The 19,211-nt window shown below is 36.2% G+C and overlaps 1 protein-coding gene across 10 annotated transcripts in view; it reads right to left on the bottom strand.

Moving 5' to 3' along the window:
- Positions 1-19,211, bottom strand: part of LOC129238758 (smoothelin-like protein 1) — a 106,879-nt gene that overhangs the window by 34,553 nt on the left and 53,115 nt on the right. For 6 of the 10 annotated variants that reach the window (XM_054873922.1, XM_054873923.1, XM_054873925.1 and 3 more), the window contains 5 exons: positions 11,925-13,463; positions 11,666-11,862; positions 11,393-11,600; positions 11,031-11,309; positions 10,753-10,943 (listed from right to left, as the gene is read on the bottom strand). In XM_054873922.1, the coding sequence (XP_054729897.1) occupies positions 10,753-10,943; positions 11,031-11,309; positions 11,393-11,600; positions 11,666-11,862; positions 11,925-13,463 (2,414 nt within the window). Of the gene's footprint in view, positions 1-5,166; positions 5,530-6,885; positions 7,304-7,849; positions 7,942-10,752; positions 10,944-11,030; positions 11,310-11,392; positions 11,601-11,665; positions 11,863-11,924; positions 13,464-19,211 lie in introns of those variants that run through there. The other 4 variants (XM_054873931.1, XM_054873932.1, XM_054873934.1 and 1 more) reach the window with 4 other exon arrangements.

The following is a 19,211-nucleotide window of genomic DNA, read 5'->3' as shown; positions in this document are numbered from 1 at the left end:
ATTTAATAGACATGCTGATATTAACAATAACTTATTTTGCCGACGATTTACATGGTCACGATGCACTGTGCGCAGCTTCTCTTTCGGAATGTCTTCTCTCATTGCACAATTGTAAGAGCATTCAAAATACATACATTCTTATATGTATATACATATGTACATACATATACTTATATTCAGCAAAGACCAATTTAAGATAACTTCCGATTTGTAAACAAAACAAAGAGCATTTACGCTGCTTAAACGCTTTGTTTTGTAATTTGTCGAAGTCAATTAATTCACCTGTAAACACAAGTGCTATATTTACTTTGTCTGCAAGTACAAGTATGCACAAGGTGGCGCAATATTAATCACCCTATCCGAAGATTTATAATTTTTGCAAATGGCAAACAGGCAAGCGACGGAGCGTATAAAGGTGAAAATAACGATTTCCATTACTCAAAATCAATGTTATTGTTTAATAAAAAAGTTATTCGAAAACAAAATTGGGTGATTAATTTTGCGCCACCTTATAACATACACACATATGTATTTATATATATGTTATACATTAATGTGGTCAAATCTATGAAATTGTATAAAATTTAAGACTGGTATGCATCTGCAGCGGCTATTGTAGCCGAGTGTTGAGCGCATCTTCGAGTTGAGCGCAATGAACACTTTTAAAAGCAAAATTCGTAACTACGAATTTACTTCTACTTTTAGTAAATGTATTGTTGCACATAAAATCGGATTAAAAAGAGGAAATTGTTGTTGAGACAATTACAATGTACCAGATAATATAAATTGTTACATCGATAGTAAAGACGATGAGTGCCAAATTATGACTTGAAGCACATTTTACAGCTCCAAGTGGGAAATGATAAGGAAATAGACTTTCCAATTTATATAACTTGCGTATTTTAAATATATAGAGACCAACTTTTAATAATCCAGAATGTATGAATAATTTTTGTAATTTCGAATTATTTATTTTTTGTACTTATTTTAAATGGAAATTATTTAAAAACATAGTATTTTTTGATAAAAAAATGGATTTAATAAATGAAAACTATTAAGAAAATTAGTATTTTTTGATAAAAAGAATTGAGTGCTTTTAGTGCAGTCAAACGCTTTTTTCCATGTTATTGTGCTTTTTCAAACTCAAAGGTGGCAACACTAACTTCAACTGTGTTGGCGGAAACTTTCAGGTACTGATTGACATTCCGTAGCTCTGTTTGTTATTGGAGATTTTTAGAATTAACTAAAAGCAGTATAAACTGAATTAACGAAAACTAGGAGGAAAAAATTCTTTGATCTCGACTTCATATTATTATTATTACTTTTTTCAATTTTCTAAAATTTGCTTGTATTCAATTATTTTCTTGAAAATCTCTAAATTTAGAATAAGAACAACAAAACATGTGTAGTAGTCAACTGTTTTTTTTTTGTTTTAGTTGTACACATCTATAAATATATGTACACTGTACAACTTGAAATAATTCATGACTAACTTGACATAAACAGCGATTTGGTATCTCTTTGCCAAATTGTTGGCACACATTTTAATTGTTCTGGCGAACATTTTCCCTTTTGTGATCGAACCAACTACTGCTCTAAAGTTTTGAATGTTTTCCGCTAAATGTCTTACGATGTGTGCATTGCACCGATGTTTTGAAAAGAGGAAATTCTTTGTTCGTTCTTCATAATTTTTCAATACTTCTACGAACAAGGTGAGGAGTCAAAGCAGGCGGCCAAAAAAATGTGTATGGACTTTTTATGGACCCAATACAGCATCGCAGGCAACAGCAAAGCTTGGTTTTAATTATTCCACGAAGATATTGATAAAATCAATAAAAAATGCCGAACCGGCATTTATTCCATTGTTCAGGAGTTGTAAATTAGTCTCAGAACCATTTGATCTCATCATTGTCATATAGCGAAAAAACGCTTAGTGGTTTTTACTTCACCTAGTATAGGTATATGCAACTGTAAGTCCCTCCATTTGTGTGGAACAACATCAAGAAACACACCAAGAAGAACTCGGTCAAATACATTTTATTGGGTGTTTGAGTCTTTGGAACAACATCCAGACGCATTCCACAAATAGAAGCGACCTACAGTTTTATGCCGTCCCTGAACGCCGAATTGTGGTCACGTACCAACGCATTTTTCTACGGCGACCTAATAAATATATAAAACATAGACAAACATCGAAAAAATTAGCAAACAATTGTATTTTAAATAAAGTTTTGATACATTTTTCCCACCAGAAGGATCCTATGGTTAAATTTTACGCATTGATAATTTAATATACCCTCGCAAGAAATAATAACGAAGAGCAAAATCACATGATCTAGGCTGCTAACTGACAGGTCCATTGCTTGGAATGGTTCGGTTTCCAAAATTCCGTGACAATAAAATGATGGTGCCACCCACGATATTTATGGCATGTTGCATGTCGCTAAAACCATAAATAATGTCCCAGTAGGATTGTTCTCACTTTAACTTTGGCCATAATCATCAAGCCGGAACTCAGTCTCATCACTAAAGTTGATTTTACAGCAAAACTTCAATGCAATTTATAGTTAATTTTCAACCCACTTATGGAACGTATAAGGCAAGCTATAATTCAATGGCTACAATTCCTGTATGGACTGGATCTTATGCGGCCAAGCTTCTTCCAAGTCAGAGACTGAATTTTTAAGAACGACGTCGAATAGACAAATTTGTTCCTCACTTTTGCAGTCACAATAGACTTTTCTTCGGTACAAATAACAGATGGCCAAATAGCAATGATAGTTTTCCATTTTTTAACTGTCAAAATATTCAATTTGGCTTGCCATCGTGAAAAAATATGATCAAAAATCCGGCTCAGTTGTAAGTACGTAGCTATAAAGAATACCCCGTTGCCGTAAATGGTCCTCGGTATAGAGCGATGTTAACAAACTTTCTAAGGTCAAAACTCAACAACATCGATACCATATATCGGAAGTGGGTTGGCACCCCCCGATTCATTTATCTGGACGTATATGAAGCCTTTAGTCAAGGCTAAAAAACCAAACTCTTTGGACGTGTTCGAGGCCAACATTTGAGATGCTATTGCCGGAATAACATCCCACATATTGGGCCGCGTAATCAGTAATTGGTCTGAACACATAAGCACTGAAGTGCTATTCCATTTATAATAGCATAAATGTTACTTCAAAATAAAACCAGTATCAATTTGATATCTCCCACCGTTGCCGTTTTATTCCAACTTCGAACGATACGAAATTTTTATCTGGCCGCCTTTTATTTCGAAAATAAGATAATTTTCGAAAGTTCTTTGCATTTAAAAAGCTCACCCATTATTTCAATTTATTTACTTTGATTTTAACCGTCGTGTGACGTTTCGTTAAATCTATTTCAATTAGAAAATTACATCGTGATGCCGATTTCTGCGTTCTCGCCAATGAAGTAAAGAAACTAAAAGTCGAATTGAATTAAAACAACAAAGAACAACATGGTTCGATTGTAAGCATAAACGTACATACTTTTTCAAACTAACGAAGAAATTGCGCGTAAATAAAAGCCATTGACATTGAACTGACGCAAAATAACAACTCATCGCCATGATCGAGCCAAACTATGTATGTATTAAAGATTCTAATTGATTCACGACAAACTACTACAACGCTTTCTACTTAAAAGTGCATACATATGTACATATATGCATGCCTATGTATGTATGTATGTATAGGAAGCTTTGCATTATAAATACAAAAGGTGACAATGACCACTCAAAGGAGCAATGTTAGGAAGATATTCCCAGTGTAGCAACAAAAAAGGAGAAAGAACCACATTGTTGTATAGTACAATGGATATTTGCAATTGTATTAGTAAGAGAGTGTCTGTGCCCACATATGAAATCTTGCGTATTTTCACTAAAACGATTAAGAGATTAATATAAATTAAAATCACATAATTATTTCTATTATTTTGACAAAAATATTTCACCACCCACCCGACGTGGAATAACACAGACTTTTTTATTTTGTATTTTTTGGATATACCATATGTTTATACATACACAAGTACATACACATTAACAGATATGGACATTTATATACTTATACTTAGTGCAAAACCAAAACCAAGGCCACAGCTGGGCAGCGACATGAGCCAAGTTGGATTAGTTCTTTTCAGCTGTTGATTGCTCTCTTGAATTTTTTCGATTTTGTTACTATTTAGTTTTTAAAATTAGAAATAAATTTGTGTATTGTATGCTCCCTATCCCACCAAAACACATAAATCTGTTCTTTAAATAATTTCACAATTTTAAATATACGACTTTTTGACAAAATATGCACATGGTGGTCCAAGAGCCAGGTATCTTTTGGGATTATACGCTGACATATTTTTTCCGCTCAAAATCTATACCGTCAGACCATTTGTTCCAAGCAATGGAATGAGTCTTTCTACGCTTGACCAGGTAGCGGGGAATATGACAAACTTATTTCCAAAAAGAAACTATTTAGAATGCAATATCAAGCACTCCAAACTTGGAACGCGTGATATAGAACTCTAGCTTAAGTGTTGATTTGGTTAAATAGTGCGTTTATTAGAAATCTCGTCCGCGATATTGGCAAACAAAATTGACACATTCGGCGAACTGAAAAGCCATTCGAATAGAAATCACCATCTCGGTTATGCAGCAATTAAATTCAAGGTAAATATAAGCTTGGACAACCGTTAGTTTCTGCAGCACGGCACACCAGTCACGCATCAATGAATTAATCATGCTAACAGTCGTTTTGCCGAGGTAAAGAAATTGCAATGGCAGCAGCTTTAGTCTTATTTTAGGGATGTTTTTAAAGTTCAATGTAATTCAGAGACGATCCAGAGATTGCCTCAGCAAACGTGAAGAAGCTATTTCAAATTTGATTTTGACAGATATCAGTCGAGGTGGCTGAACAAATGAATGTGTGTACCGTAAATATTTAATGGGAATGTTTTTTCTTTTTAAAACAGATACTTCTACTTGGATTACCCTGTATGTAGCGGTCATAGTGCCCGCTTGAAATTTGTATATGCATAAGTAAATGTGAATATTCGGGATTCTTTATGGAACAAAGACTTAATAAGGGGAGAATGAACCATACGATTGCACTTTAAAAATAAAAATAAAAAAACATAAATGCTTACCCAGTATACGGCGGAAGTGAAATCGGCCTAAATTTGTGAGTGCACTAACTCGAGGCGGAATTTTTGCATACTCTCTACACAAAATCTGTGTTACACTGATTTGGCGAGCGTGTGCGCGTTTCCTTATGCGTTTCTGCGGTAACTCAAAATGCCAGTCACTACAGTGCGTTCGAATTTTTCAAAATGTTTTTATGTAGGTACGAGTACGCGTGCTCGGAATAAGCACAAAATTCAAAAATAAGAATTCTGCTATAGCTTGTGTGCGTTTTTCTTCTTTTTAATAATTATTTTTTATCTGTTTTTAAAATATTTTACGATTTTTGGCTGTTGCACCATCGCACACACACACACTATCTGCTAAAACTATTAGAATAAGAAAAATGCAGCGCCGAATTTTTAGAACAGCTTTGTGCATACATATACATATGTATAAGTATGTACAGGTATGTTTGCATGTAGTTGTAGACTTTTAAAAATATGCAAAGCATTTGACTACGTTCAAGTGCTCCCTTTTGCTTTTTAGATTTGAAAGAAATTGCAACTATATTAATTTTCCTTTGAATTTTAAAATCAACTTTTTTTCAATTTCTCTCAAAAATTTTTTTTAATTTTCTGACAAAAAACTTTTCAAATTTGATATTTACCATTGTTGAAAATTTTCTTTTTTCCCCCTTTTTTACTTTTTGGAACTTCTATCGATTTCTGCGAATTCGTAAAAGCACTAATGCAAAGCAAGGGAAGTTTTCTTATGAATTCAATTCGTTTTTTTTTACCTTTTTTGAGAAAAATTTTTTTTTCTTAATTTTCTGACAAGAAAAAAAAATATTTTACATTCGATTTTTACCATTATTAAATCTTTGTTCTTATTTTTTTTTTTGTTTTTCTTTTTTTTTTTTTGGGTTTCTATTAATTTCTGTGAATTCGTAAAAGCATTAATACAAAGTAAGGGAAATTTTCTTTTGAATTAAATTTTTTTTAATTTTTTAATTTTCTATAAAAACAAACTTTTCAAATTTGATATTTACCATGGTTATTTTTTTTGTGTTTGTTTTGTTGTTTCTTTTTGAAATTTCTATTAATTTCTGTGAATTCATAAAAGCCTTAATGCAAAGCATCAGTGTATTTTATTTATAAACCAAAATATAGGAAAATGTCCAATTTGCGCAACTTTGTTGGAAATTAGCATACCGCTGTGGTTGCGCATGTTGCTTCTGGTTTAGCAATAAAAAAGATTGATGCTTTGCTTTTCCGAATTCTCAATTTTTCTATTGTAATCTTGTCATTTACGGTACATACATATATGTATGTACCTATGTGTACATATTCAAAAATGTTTCACAATTTCATTTACAAAATATATTTTAAATCACTTTATGTTTCATGGGAAATATCCATTTTAAAAACTCTTTAAAGTTGTATTTCAATATTATCTAAAAAGCAAAACCGCATGTTTTATATTAAATATTTTTTAAAAGACTAATACTCATTTAAGTCGCTCTAATACATGCTCGTTATTCATCTTTTTTTTTCTTTTCAGCTGTTTAATAAATATCAACTAGTAATACTGTAAAATAATTCAAACACATTTTGCATTAATATCCTTCACTGAATTTCTGAACTGAATTCAAACCCGATTTATTTACTTGTATTACTTGATTAATTGAATATTCATTTTTCATTTCCATATATAGTTTTCACTTCACTTCAACAAATACATACATATTTTTCACTAAGTAGTTTATTCGCGTAATTTTCCGTTTTCACGCTCCTCACAAGTAGACACTGGCAGCGGCAACGGCAGAAAATAAACTGACTAAATTCTCCTGAAGAAAGTTTCCGACGTTTGTTATTTTTGGAAACGCATAAAATATATTATCAACGTTTTGATATACGCACACTGGCGTTAAAAATTATTGTAGCGCACAAACTCAACAGCAAGTCAACTCGGTCTATATGTACAAATATATTGCAACATTTACATACACACATACATAGAGAATATTAAAATTATGTATTACAAGTTTTACATGTACCGCTGTTGGTAGAGCGTATTTGTGCTTTGAAAACTTGCGGCACATTGGCTTTTTTATATGTAGCACAATTAAACACCACTCTCCGTTCGGGAAACAAGCTTTTCGCACATAGTGTAGCTGCGTTCTCCAAGGAAAATGAAAAAACCAAAAAAAAAAAAAAAAGAAACAAATATATTTTAAAATTTTCGAAAATTTCTCAAACGTAAAAATAGTGCGATCATTGCTATTTTCGTCATGTATTCGAGCATTTCGCTGGCTGTTTCGCTTTGTCGCTGCTCATAGAAAAGGTGATGAGAGAAGAAATACACATTTTTATGCCTCGAGCACTTTGGTCACTCAGGTGTACTTATATACACTGGGTATGAACAAAGGTATAAATTCATTAATTGCATTTAAAATTCACAACATCTACATATATACATATGTGTGTATGTATGTACATATGTTCATGTATATATTTTGAAAAATGATTAAATAATCACTTCTGAAATAGTATATAGCGCTTTTATTTATTTGACATATTTTTGCGAACGAATTTACTTTGCCTCGATACCGAACACTTTGATATGCACAAAAAACACATCACATTTTAAAATACTTTTCTGTAGTAAATCGACTTTTTATTAAATTATTGTTTTTTATTTATGTACATATAGAAACCTTATTTTCCGGCAACTAACACCAACACTTAAATATACAAGTGATCAATTCCGCCTCCGAGTGTGTACTAACTCAGCTAAAAGCACAAATGTTGCAGGAAGCTGGCTAGCGCTGTTTGTCTAGAATAGTATCCGGCAATATATGTACATACACATGTATGTCTATATGTACACATGTATGCATTTTAACCTGCAGGGATATACGAATTTATGAACATGTGGGACACGCGCCGAGAGAAAATAAGCAATATCGAGAGAATAGCGGTAGTGTGGGTGTGATAACGAGAGGATTTTATTGAACACCTTTTAGGGAATTGAAGAATGAAGATTGTACAAGCAATGCATACGTTCTTGTCAATTTTAATCATGTCAATACATGTCACTGCGCCCCAATTACAAAGTAATGGTTTTTCAACACAAACATATGTGCATACATATGCACCAATACAAAATACCAACAGCTATCACAAAATTAATTTGCAGAGAGTACATACTTTAATTTATAATTGAATCCATGCTGAGGGAAAGGAAATCTCGGGTAACGACAGTTTTTGGAAAATTGCATTAATTTTTTAATATAATACAAGAAAGTTAGTGTGGTTTTAAAAATTTCGAATACTTCCCAGAAATCCTAAGCACCTATATAAGTATGCACTCGTAAATGCACATATTTAGACTGTTTTCTGAAAGCTTATACATACGAGTACTTAGATCGTCAAGTCGGCTAAAGTAAAAAACGGTGCACTTTTGACATTGAGAGCTAGAAGTTCGCAATTGAGCATGACTGCGTTTAATACAGTTACCAGGGTGTGTGGTTTCACACCTTTTTGACTGGCTGATGAGACACTTCACTTTTCTTTGGTAGCGAAATAGTGTTAGTATGCTTTAAACATAAAATCTTGAACTCACTACAGAACTTGTACACTCATCTGGAGGTAGAATAATCTGAAAATGTATACTGAATTAAAATAAATTTAAGTACACGCGAAAAGTGGAAAATTTTCGAGGTTTGTTTTGAAAATGCCCCATTTTGAAACCTTCTAAACAAAAGCGAAATTCAGCAATTTGACAGTGCACCTCGAGTTTCTTTCTTTAATACATCGTACGAGTATCAGCTGAAGTAAATATAAAAACAGCATTTAAAATGTCTCGAAAAAGTGATAAATGTAAATTTTATCAAATTATTGACCAAAACTTGATGATGCCTGAAATATTTGGGTCAAGTGATGGTTTTTTCGTGGGTGTTTCGTGCGTTTTATGATACTTGTTTTTTGTTATCTTTTAACAAATTCATAGAACATTAGGACACAACGGAGACACTGAAACTACGAACGACTTTTAGAAGTTGTTTTTGCCACTGATTTTCTTCGAAGGTTTTTGATGCACGAGATGAGGGTTTTTCATAATTTATGACAGTTGTTTTTTGAGGCTACAAAACTTTCGATTCCAGGTGTTCGGAATATTTTCGCTTTTAAGGGATATCTTAAGGGGGTCTTCTGGTCTCCAGCGAAAAAAAAATCGATTTTTTTTTTTGCATAATTTTGTTGTATGTGTATGCGAGAATACGCCACAGAAAAGATTTTTTGAAAATCGCATTTTTTCACATTTTTCTGGGCACCGAAGTGTACCCTCCTCCGGCCGTTTTATCATAAACTTTATCTTTAAACGCGTTTCCCCGAAAATCGTGTTTTTTAAGCATTTTGGTCACACTTTTCATAGTAGTTATACTCCGATTTCAATGGTTTTGGTCTTAAAAGGTTCGGAAAACTTACCGCTAAGTTTCCCCGTGTACGATTTTTGAAATTTTTTTTCATTCCATTTTTATAACCTTTTAAAGTTCAAAAAATGAGCAAAAAAAAATTTTTTTTGCAAATTGTTGCATAACTTTTGAAAAAAATTTAAAAAAAAAATCTGTTACGGGAAAACTTAACCAGGGCATCTCTGAAGACAACGCATATCTAATTTTTGCTTTCTGATTACCCAGGTGGAAAAACCGTGACCAAAATGGAGACCTGTTTCGTTTGGAGGTGGACGTCTTCAGCGCCATTTCAAGGTCGCGGGTGTTAATTTTTTTCAAAGTCAAAACCATTTTTTAAAAGCCAAGACATGTACCTTTAAAATAAAAAAAATTTTTTTTTTAAATATTCACAAGATTTGTCACAATCAATCCCCAAAAAAACTCTTCATTTCAGGGCCTCGAGACCAGAAGACCCCCTTAAGTATCAATTCGTTGAACAGAGCAATGCCGCCGTATGATATTCGCAGCAACCAAACCGAAACGAAATTCGCATCAAAAGCGAAAAAATTAATCCCAAATGTCTCGATTAATTTAAATTATCAACTTTTTAAATAAGCGAAGCATTTGGCAAAGAAATGAGGTTTGCGAAAAAACATTTTTTACATTTTTTACATTTTTCACTAACAACTGGTTTTTTCGATCGGCGGCAGCGACAAAATTAACCCGTTCGTTCGTGTCCGGCCAATTTGTTGAAAAATCATAATTTTTTTATGAAACTCCTCTACGGTGCATGTTTCATTCCTTTTGTTTATGATAAAATATTACCTATCGACATGGTATTAAGGTTAAAAATAAATCTATTCAGACGAACTTCGCCACCGCTTTGACTGTGTGCAGTCCCATATATTGCACTGTGTTTTTAATTTCGTCCGACAAAGTTCGCTCAGCGATTTGATTCAGTTTATACTTTAAGCGTACTAAACATCTTCTACTCCTACAACAACTACAAATATAGATTGCAATTGTCAAAGTTTAATATTCTATCCCATTGCTAATATGCACACGACGGCGACTGTGGTCAATCTGCTTGACTATTATTTTTTCTATTTTTTTATTACTTATTTTTAAATAAAAATTTGTAGTTTTTCACACTCACCGCTTTGTTCTTCAGTAGATCGCTGTCGGCATCATCGTCCGCATATGAAGTTTTAGTAATGGTTGTAGTTGTTGTTTGTTTCGTTGTAGGTAAAACACTCTCCACGCCTTTCATTATAACGCTTGCACCTAAAAATTTATTCAGTAATGAACGCGCCTCTTGATCTTCAGCCGTGTCTCCAGCCTCGACGACTGCATTTTTATGTTAGTAAAGAAAATAAAGTAGACGTTACACTCGCACAGCAAAATTCGAGTAATTATTTTCTTTGCAAAAATTACCATAGTCCGCATTACGCATACGCTCCAGCGCATCATCCATACTTGTTACCACTTTAGTTTCACCGCTACTGTTAAGGAATGAGCGTGTGGACTTACTCGACGAACGAGTACTCAAGTGACGTTGTTCGCTTTCGTTGTCGTCGTAGTCAGTAAAAACACGCGATTGCTTTTGGCGCAGCTGTACATTATATTCGTCATCGGAGTCTCCTTCCATTGGGCGGTAAGCATGACCGCTGCTGGACGTCGTAGTATATTTCTCTGTGGTTGTTTCATATGAATCTGAATGTTAGATAATGCAAAAAAAAGTTTAGTTCCTCGTGCACAAATTGTGTAGCTACCGCTGAACTCAGTTTTGCATTTACCTCCACTTGGATCTGTTGATGGTCCACGGCTAGTGCGTAATATTAATCCGGCTTTTGGATAACCAGCCGATTTTTCCGTTGTCGATTGAGAGGACTCTTTTCGTATGAATTTCTCGCTCAACTCTTTTACAGAGCCCCTTCGCACATATTTGCTCGATGTTGTAAAATCTTCTGAATCTGGCAATATAGCTTCTGGTTTTTCGAAAACCTAGAAACAAATGTCAATTGAATAGTGCAACGCAAAATAAAAATTTACCCGCACAATACACTTACATAGTCCTTATCGATTTTCTCAAACTTTCTGATGACGTCTACATCGTCTTGTGAGGATTTACGACTCTGCTCAACAGTTTTCTTGATTTCCTCAAGTTCATCCGCGTTTGTTGAGTAAATGTATTCCTTTCTTTCGACTTTGGGCTTTGTTTTATTATCAGAGTAATACTTCTCTTCGATGACATAGCCTGTGACTTCTAAAAATTCATTAAATTAAAAAAAGGAACGCAAAATTTGTTATCGTCTGCTTCCAATTTACCTTCAGTTGCTTCACAGGACTGACTCGGCTTCTTCTTTTTCAGCGCCTTAATACCGAATAGTGGCAAGCCATTTTCGTCTGTCGGTCCAATACCATAACTTGAAGTAATGGAGTCCTCTTCGAAGTTTCTGTTCTGAGTTTGGCGTTGACTCGTTGACTTTGAAGTTGTAGTCTTCGTTGCCGTGGTACGCATTGACGGCGAAGCTGGCACTTTGCGCGGGGTACTACTTGGACTCTTTAGCAAATTTTTACGGTCTGCCCAAATAGGTGTACTTTCATCAGTTCTCGGCTTACTCGATTTGCGTTCGGGTGAATGTGTGGTTTTAACTGTTGTTGTCTTCGAAATGGTGTATAAGTCGTCACGTTGTTTTGGCGTTCTGGCTTGTGGACTGGTTGTACGTTGGGAAGTTGGCTTTCCGGTATCAGGACTCTTAGTACGTATACCAGGCACAGATTTAGTTTTTAAATCTGGACTTTGCCTGCTATCTCTTATAGGACTTTTGGTTTCGGGACTGTAACTGCGTTCACGACTTTGATCTTTTTCAAACCGTTCCGAACTCTGATTCACGCGGCGAGAGCTATTAAAACTCTCTTCTGAGTAGTCCGTTTGCTCGTTTCGTATATATTCTTTATGTGTAGACAAAGATGAACCTGTTGTGTGATATACTTCTTTCACAGATCCTTGGGGAGATTTTATTTCGGGACTATGATGACGTTCATGGAGTGTTTTCGTAGGACGTTTGGGACTTTCGCTACGACCATTTGGTGTTTTATCATTAGTTGTAGTTTTTCTTGTAACTTCTTTATTGTAGCGACTTTCACTATAGCCGTATGGCAATTTTTTTGGTACATCTTTGCTTTCAGGTACTCGACCGCCCTTCGTTGGTTGTAGCGAATGTTTTTGACTGGGCTTACTCTCATATGGTTTTTTGGTTTTTATATCCTCATGAATGGAGTCACTTTCTTCATTATGCACATTTGATATGTAAGTAGATGTTTTATGAGTTGAGCTAATGGACTTAGATGTTTTAGTCTCGGTCTTCCTTTTGTCAACCATTTCAGTGTTGAGAAGGTTTTTCTTAACCAAACGTATTTGAGCACGAATTCTACGCCTTAACTCGTATGATGTTACTGTCTCCAATAAACTTTCCAGTACTTCTAATTCGAAAATACTCTCAACATCAATATCCTCGGGAATACTAGTCGTACGTTGTGGTTTATGAGGCACATCAAATTTCACAGCAGAATTTGGTCGTCGTTCATAATTACTTTCCGAATCAATCGAGGACTTGCGTGAATAGTTATGCTTATTTACTTCTAATGAATCACGCCGAATGTGCTCTAACGAGCTAACTGTATGATCCATGTATGAAGGACGCCGTCCAACAGGCGACGGAGAACTGCTCACACTTGGCTTCTGCCCCTTAGGAGTAGAACTATTTTCGAAAATGTTACGCCGGGCAGCCACTGTATCTGATGTTACACGCGTACGGCCAATTGTTGATGTAGGTGTTGGTTCCTTAACTTGTGTAGGACGCTCTAAAATGGTTTCAACGATTTCTATATCAGAACATTCTGAAGGTGAACTGTTTCGAATTGTGCGCTCAGTTACTTGGGTGACTTTGGTGGTGCTTGTTGCATCTTTTCTTGTAGGACTGTGTGAGAAAGACTGGGGTTTTTGTTTTTCCTGTGTAGGTATTTTTCGTAAAGGTTCTTTTTGAGTTGGAGAAAATCTTTCGATTTCAGTTTGTACCATTTCCAGATAATCTTTTGTCTTTGATGAGCTCCTACGACGTGTCGTTGATGTAAACTCTGTTTCGGACTCAATATTTTCGTAATTGGTTATAGATTCCGTAGATGGTTTTCGTCCCGGATAATGACTATCAGGCTCTGTGGATTGTTTTCGTGCTCCTCGCTGTGGTGACTGCCACTCCGGTTCATTAAATGGCTTACGCCTGTTGGTATAAAGAGAACTGGTGTCTGGTTCTGTGGATGGTTTTCTGCTAGATGTTGAAGGCAATCGTGCTTTCGGTTCATTAGTTGGCTTACGAGCAGTGATGCTTGAAGTAGGAACTCTACTAGTTTTTGGTTCCGGAGAAGATTTTAATGGAAGTTTTTTGTTATCAGAAGTTTCAAAACGAGACCGAGTTACGGCAACTGTAGATTTTTGGGGTTTTGTGAGACTTTTACGGCTTTCAGGTTTGGTTGTCGGAGCAGATGGTTTACGCTCTGGTTTAGTTTTTATTTCGTCATTATCTTCTGAGATTACTTTCTTTGTTGTGTATTCTATCTGTTGTGATTGAATTGATTCTGATGGTTGAGGCTTATATGAACTTATAGGCTCTCGTTTGCTGGGTGACTGCGGTCTTGCTTTTGCATTTTTATTGTAAATTGAAGGTCTAGATAAAATATCCTTCTGTCGTTTTAGTTCAAGCTTCGTTGTATGATCCCTTGTGTGAGGGATTACTTCATCGTATTCAGGTACACCAGTAGTGTTTCTGACTATTGTAACTTCCTCTTCTACAAAGCCGGCATTTCTGTTCGTTTTTGTTGTGTTTTCAAATACAGTTGGCCGAGAGAGTATATCTTTTTGACGCCGCTTCTCAATTTCGATGGTGTGATTCTGCGAAAATGGCGTTAGTTCATCATCAGTTACGCTTTCGGGATACTCCGGCTCACTCTGTTTCGAAATGGTTCGTACAATCTTTGCCACTAATTCAGGCGATCTTTGTGGAGCAGTGGGTGCCAATTTTTCAGCAGTATTTAAAAACTTATTAACTTTTTGTGAAACGGACAAAGTGCAGTCATCCTTTCGCAATTCTTCATCTAATTCGGTGTAACTTGGTCGTTCAATCTCCCTTACTGGTGTAATTGGTTTCGACACCTCTTCTGCTGTTTTTATAAACTTGTTAACCTTTTCATCAACTGTTAATAAACATTCATCATTATCGGGGACTTTGGGTGTTTTATCGAACTCCCTGCTAAATGGACTTGACGCTTTTGGCTTTTTAATCTCTTCAGCTGTATGAGTGAACTTAGAAACCTTTTCGTGAACACTCAAGAGGCAATCATCATCAGGTCTATCAATCAGCGGATATTCAAGACTTTTAGGAGCTTCGATTGTGGGATTATCTAGAATATCATCTTCTTCTAGATCTACCAGTTTTGAAATTCTGTCCGTTTTCACCTCCGATATGTGACAATTGATAAATTCGTTAGACTCTTCTTCAAAAATAGGTATGTTTGTGATAACCGGTTTCTTACGCGGCACATCCTCAGGTTCTTGAACGACATCTGGATAGCGAGGTTTTCCCGTATCTAAATGAACCGGCACCGGAGTAGGTACAATTTTGTCTGGTGAGGGTTCCCGGGAACTCTTTGCGTGTTGTATGTCGATAACAACATTTTCCATATCCTCGCTATTTATTAGCTTATCTGTTGTGGTTAAATTTATAGTTTTTGTGGTAAAACATTTATTGGGACGTCGATCACTCTTTGGGATGGCACTTGGCTCCAGAGTGCTCACCTCAGTTTTCTTAACTGGTCTTTCAGTTACTTTCATAACCTTCTCACTAGTTGACCGAGTCATTTTTACTTCCTTATCCTTGCGCGAAACACTGGGAACCGGAGCAGATTCCTTTCGTTCTGTAACAGGGAATCTGCGGAATGGTTTTGTCTGCGAAATGGTGTCTGCCGGAACAGGTTTTTTTGGCTGAGGCGTAAGCTTCTCCGGCACCTTTTTAGTAGGCTTAGGAGATTTTGGCCCAGAGTGATCAATTATAATTTCTGTGTGGACCGAGATATTACTGGAACGCCTTCGTTCAGTTAGACGTGTTGGACTTATGTCAGGTGAAGAATCAGACTCCGTGGTGGAAGGCTTCTTATTTCGAGGGGAAGATCGTAATCGATCTTTGATTGTTGATGTTGGTGACTCCTTGCTTGGTGTTTTTGGTTGCCTATTAGAAACTGTATGGGTATCTAATTTTGGAATACGCTCTGTGCGTGACTTTGTGGAAGATACTGGTTTATCTTTTCTAAGAACAGTGTCCTTGCCAGGACGCTCAGGAGATTTGGAAATTGGCTTGGTATCGCTTACGACTTTTGTTTCGCGTGGTTTAGGTTTAGAATCAACAGGTTTTGTTGTTGTGACTGTAGAGGGACCTGAAGGGTATGAACTTGAAGGTGATGTTTTCCCACTTGGCTTTCTAGTTGGACTAGTACTTGGAGATTTTTTACCAGGTAATTTCTTATCTGACTTCAAGGGTTGCTTCTTTTCTGTCTTAACCACCAAATTTGTCCGCTCTTCAATTTCGAATTCATCGGTATATTGTGTCTCCCTCTCTGACACAACTGTATCCGGTTGAGACTCATCATCCGTTTCCTTTTCAGGTGATTCCGGTTCACTGAGTGGAAACTCTTCTAGTTCAACATCTTCTAATTGCTCTTCCTTCGGTAATGGACTTGGTGCTTTCTTTACTAGTTTTGATGTTGTCTTATTGACAATATTCTCATCTTCTTCCTCTTTTATGTCCGTCTTAATTACTCGTGTTGATTTATGAGTAGTCTCACTGTATGGTTCCCTTTCTGGATAAGTATTTTTGAAGGGTACAACAGTATCTGTACGAATACACTCTACTTCCTCAACTAGATTCTCAACAAGCTCCTCGTCGGAAATATCACTAGTTTTGTGCGTTTTGGGTTTCTCTATGGGCTTAATAGCTGCCTTTATATTATTTAGATAATTTGGTTCATCATCTTCACAATCTTCGATTTTAACTTCGAATTTTGTGGTATCTACGGGAAGCGGCTCTTTTTGGTCGGATTCGTCTTCGGGCTTCTTCTGGTAGGTACCTGGGGTATCACCATAATTTTCCATGCCTAAAATTTGACGACATCGATCTTCAAAAGTTTCTCTTGGGCTAACACCTTTCTTCTTAAAAGTAGGAGAACTTGGTTCCGGCTCAGGTGCTTTTGAGATAAAAGCTCCATCTGGCGTCTCCTTATTCTGGCTCTCAATGTTAATAAATTCTTCGTTGTAGTTTTTAGTGTGTTTTGTTTTATTGGTGGTTTTAAAGAGCGCGTCAACTCGTTCAGTTTCATCTAAAGTTGGAGCTTTACCCGTTGGTTTATCAGCGGGTTCATGCGGCAGTTCGCTGTTATCCGGACTTGGTTTTCCACCAACGGTATTTTTGGTGGTAGTAGTAATAGTGACGCTTTTCAAAGTATTGCCCTCGGTTGGAGTTCTTGTTGGACTGCGATCATTGTCACTATTAACAGGCTTTGATGGTCTAGTTTTTCCGCTCTCTGGTTTTGGAAACTTCTTGTTATTAGACCTAGGTTGTTCGCCCTCTACATTTGCAGGTACAGTATCACGACGAATGCCTTCAATGGTCGTCGTCGTTTCATATGTTTCATGTGTGGCTAAATCGTCATCACTTAAGTATGCATCTGTGGGTTGCGACACTTTTGGTTTCTCATCTTCTGGCTGTGATGGTTTCTTAATTGAAGGTAAATCTCGGCCAACTATTTTTAAAGTAGTTGTAACAGAACTTAGTTTTGAAATATTAGTATCATCAACTCTGTAATCGGGCTCTGTATTTTTGATTGTTGGTATAGATTTTGGTCCTTTACCATTAAACTTGCTTGGCTTTCCGGGTTCATCTTCAGGTCTGTTAAGAACTGGAACTCTACCTCCCACTTGTTGCTCGAAATTTATGAATTCCTCATTTACATTCTTTGTTACTTTCGTCTTATCGGTTTTATTGAAAAGCTCTTGAACTCGTCTGGTTTCGTCGTCAATTGTTTGATATGTCGGTTGAGGTCCATCTGCACGCACCGTTTTGATTGCAGTTGTTATAAAAGTAGAGCGCTGATTCTCGTCGTTCGAATCTTCCTCACTATTTTCAGGCGCTGGTTTACGTGGAACAGGAACATCATCAATAGTGGGTTGGATTGTTTTATATCGTGTTGTTTCTACAGTTATATTCTCAATTACTTTCTGATCATCATCACTGAGTTCAATATCCGAAGGTCCCTTAGAAAGTGGTGATTTACCTCTTTGCACGGGCTTATATTTTTCATCGGATGGAGTTTGAACAGTTGACGTAGCACGATTCGTATTTACATATCTTATATTAGTTGACTTTTTGGTTTCACTGTAATCATCAACTTTTGATAACGGTTTTTTAGCTGGTTCTCTACCAGTTGGGATATGTTCATCATCGCTTTGTTCAGGCTCGCCAGTGCCTGTAGGTGCTGGTTTTGCTGGTTTTGCTGCTTTCGTGTACTTTGGTAATTTTTCTAACAACTCTGATGGCTTCTCTTTTATTGGATTTTTATGAATTGGTACAGAGCTTCTTATATCTGTAGGTTTGCTGTTTCTAGTCGGCGATACGGTATTCTTGTGAGTTTTCGTAACGGTAGTTGTAACGGTACTTGTCTTTAATTTGCTTGCATCCGAAGTAGTCCTGGTGGGACTATGATCATCTTTGATAAATTTTACATCTAAAGGTCTGCTATCGTTTGGTTTCTTTTTGTCAATAGTCCTTTCATTGCCCGGTTTACCTCTCAATGGTTCGTCGGGTTGATGATCATCTTCTACGGTATGTGTTTTATTTTTGCGAGTAGTTTCTGATGTGGTCTTTAATGTTTTGCGTTCTGTTATTTCCCTGGTAGGACTACTTTCAGGTACCGACGGTTTCTTGTTTGTTGGGATCTTATAGCTAAAGTCCTCAGGGTTTTCAAAATCTGCATTTTTACCAAATGGCTCATGGGGTTGAGTGATGTCATCAGCTGCCTGTGGCTTCTGCTGGCGAATGTTTTTCGGTCTATTGTTTGATGGTTGGTCTGATGGTTTTCTTGTCGGACTACGGTCAATGTCGTTCGGTTTTTCTTTGTCTGTTTGACTGGGTTTTTTATCGACTGTGTTTTTGGGTTGATTGTCATCTTCAACGTCATATACATTTTCTTTGCGTGTAGTTTTAACCATTGTAGAGGTTGTTTTTGACGTTCTAGCATCGGAAGTTCGTCTTGTCGGACTAGGAGAGTTGTTTATTGGATTTTTCTGCCCTGGTACTTTTTCTGCAGGCTGTGTTGGCTGTTTCTCACCTTGTTTTCTGTTTGAAGGTTCGATGGGTTTACCTTCTTTTGGTCTTTTGCCTAATGAGTCTAAAGGTTTCTTCGAAACAGGGTTTGTATCTCTTGATTCCGAAGGTTCTTTTTCATGTGATTGTCTGGTAATAAACTCGTCGGTGTCATCAAAAGTATCATTATTCTGAAATTTCTCTA

Source organism: Anastrepha obliqua, chromosome 2, assembly GCF_027943255.1.
Source record: "Anastrepha obliqua isolate idAnaObli1 chromosome 2, idAnaObli1_1.0, whole genome shotgun sequence".
NCBI lineage: Eukaryota > Metazoa > Arthropoda > Insecta > Diptera > Tephritidae > Anastrepha > Anastrepha obliqua.
This window is presented reverse-complemented; position numbering and strand designations above follow the sequence as displayed.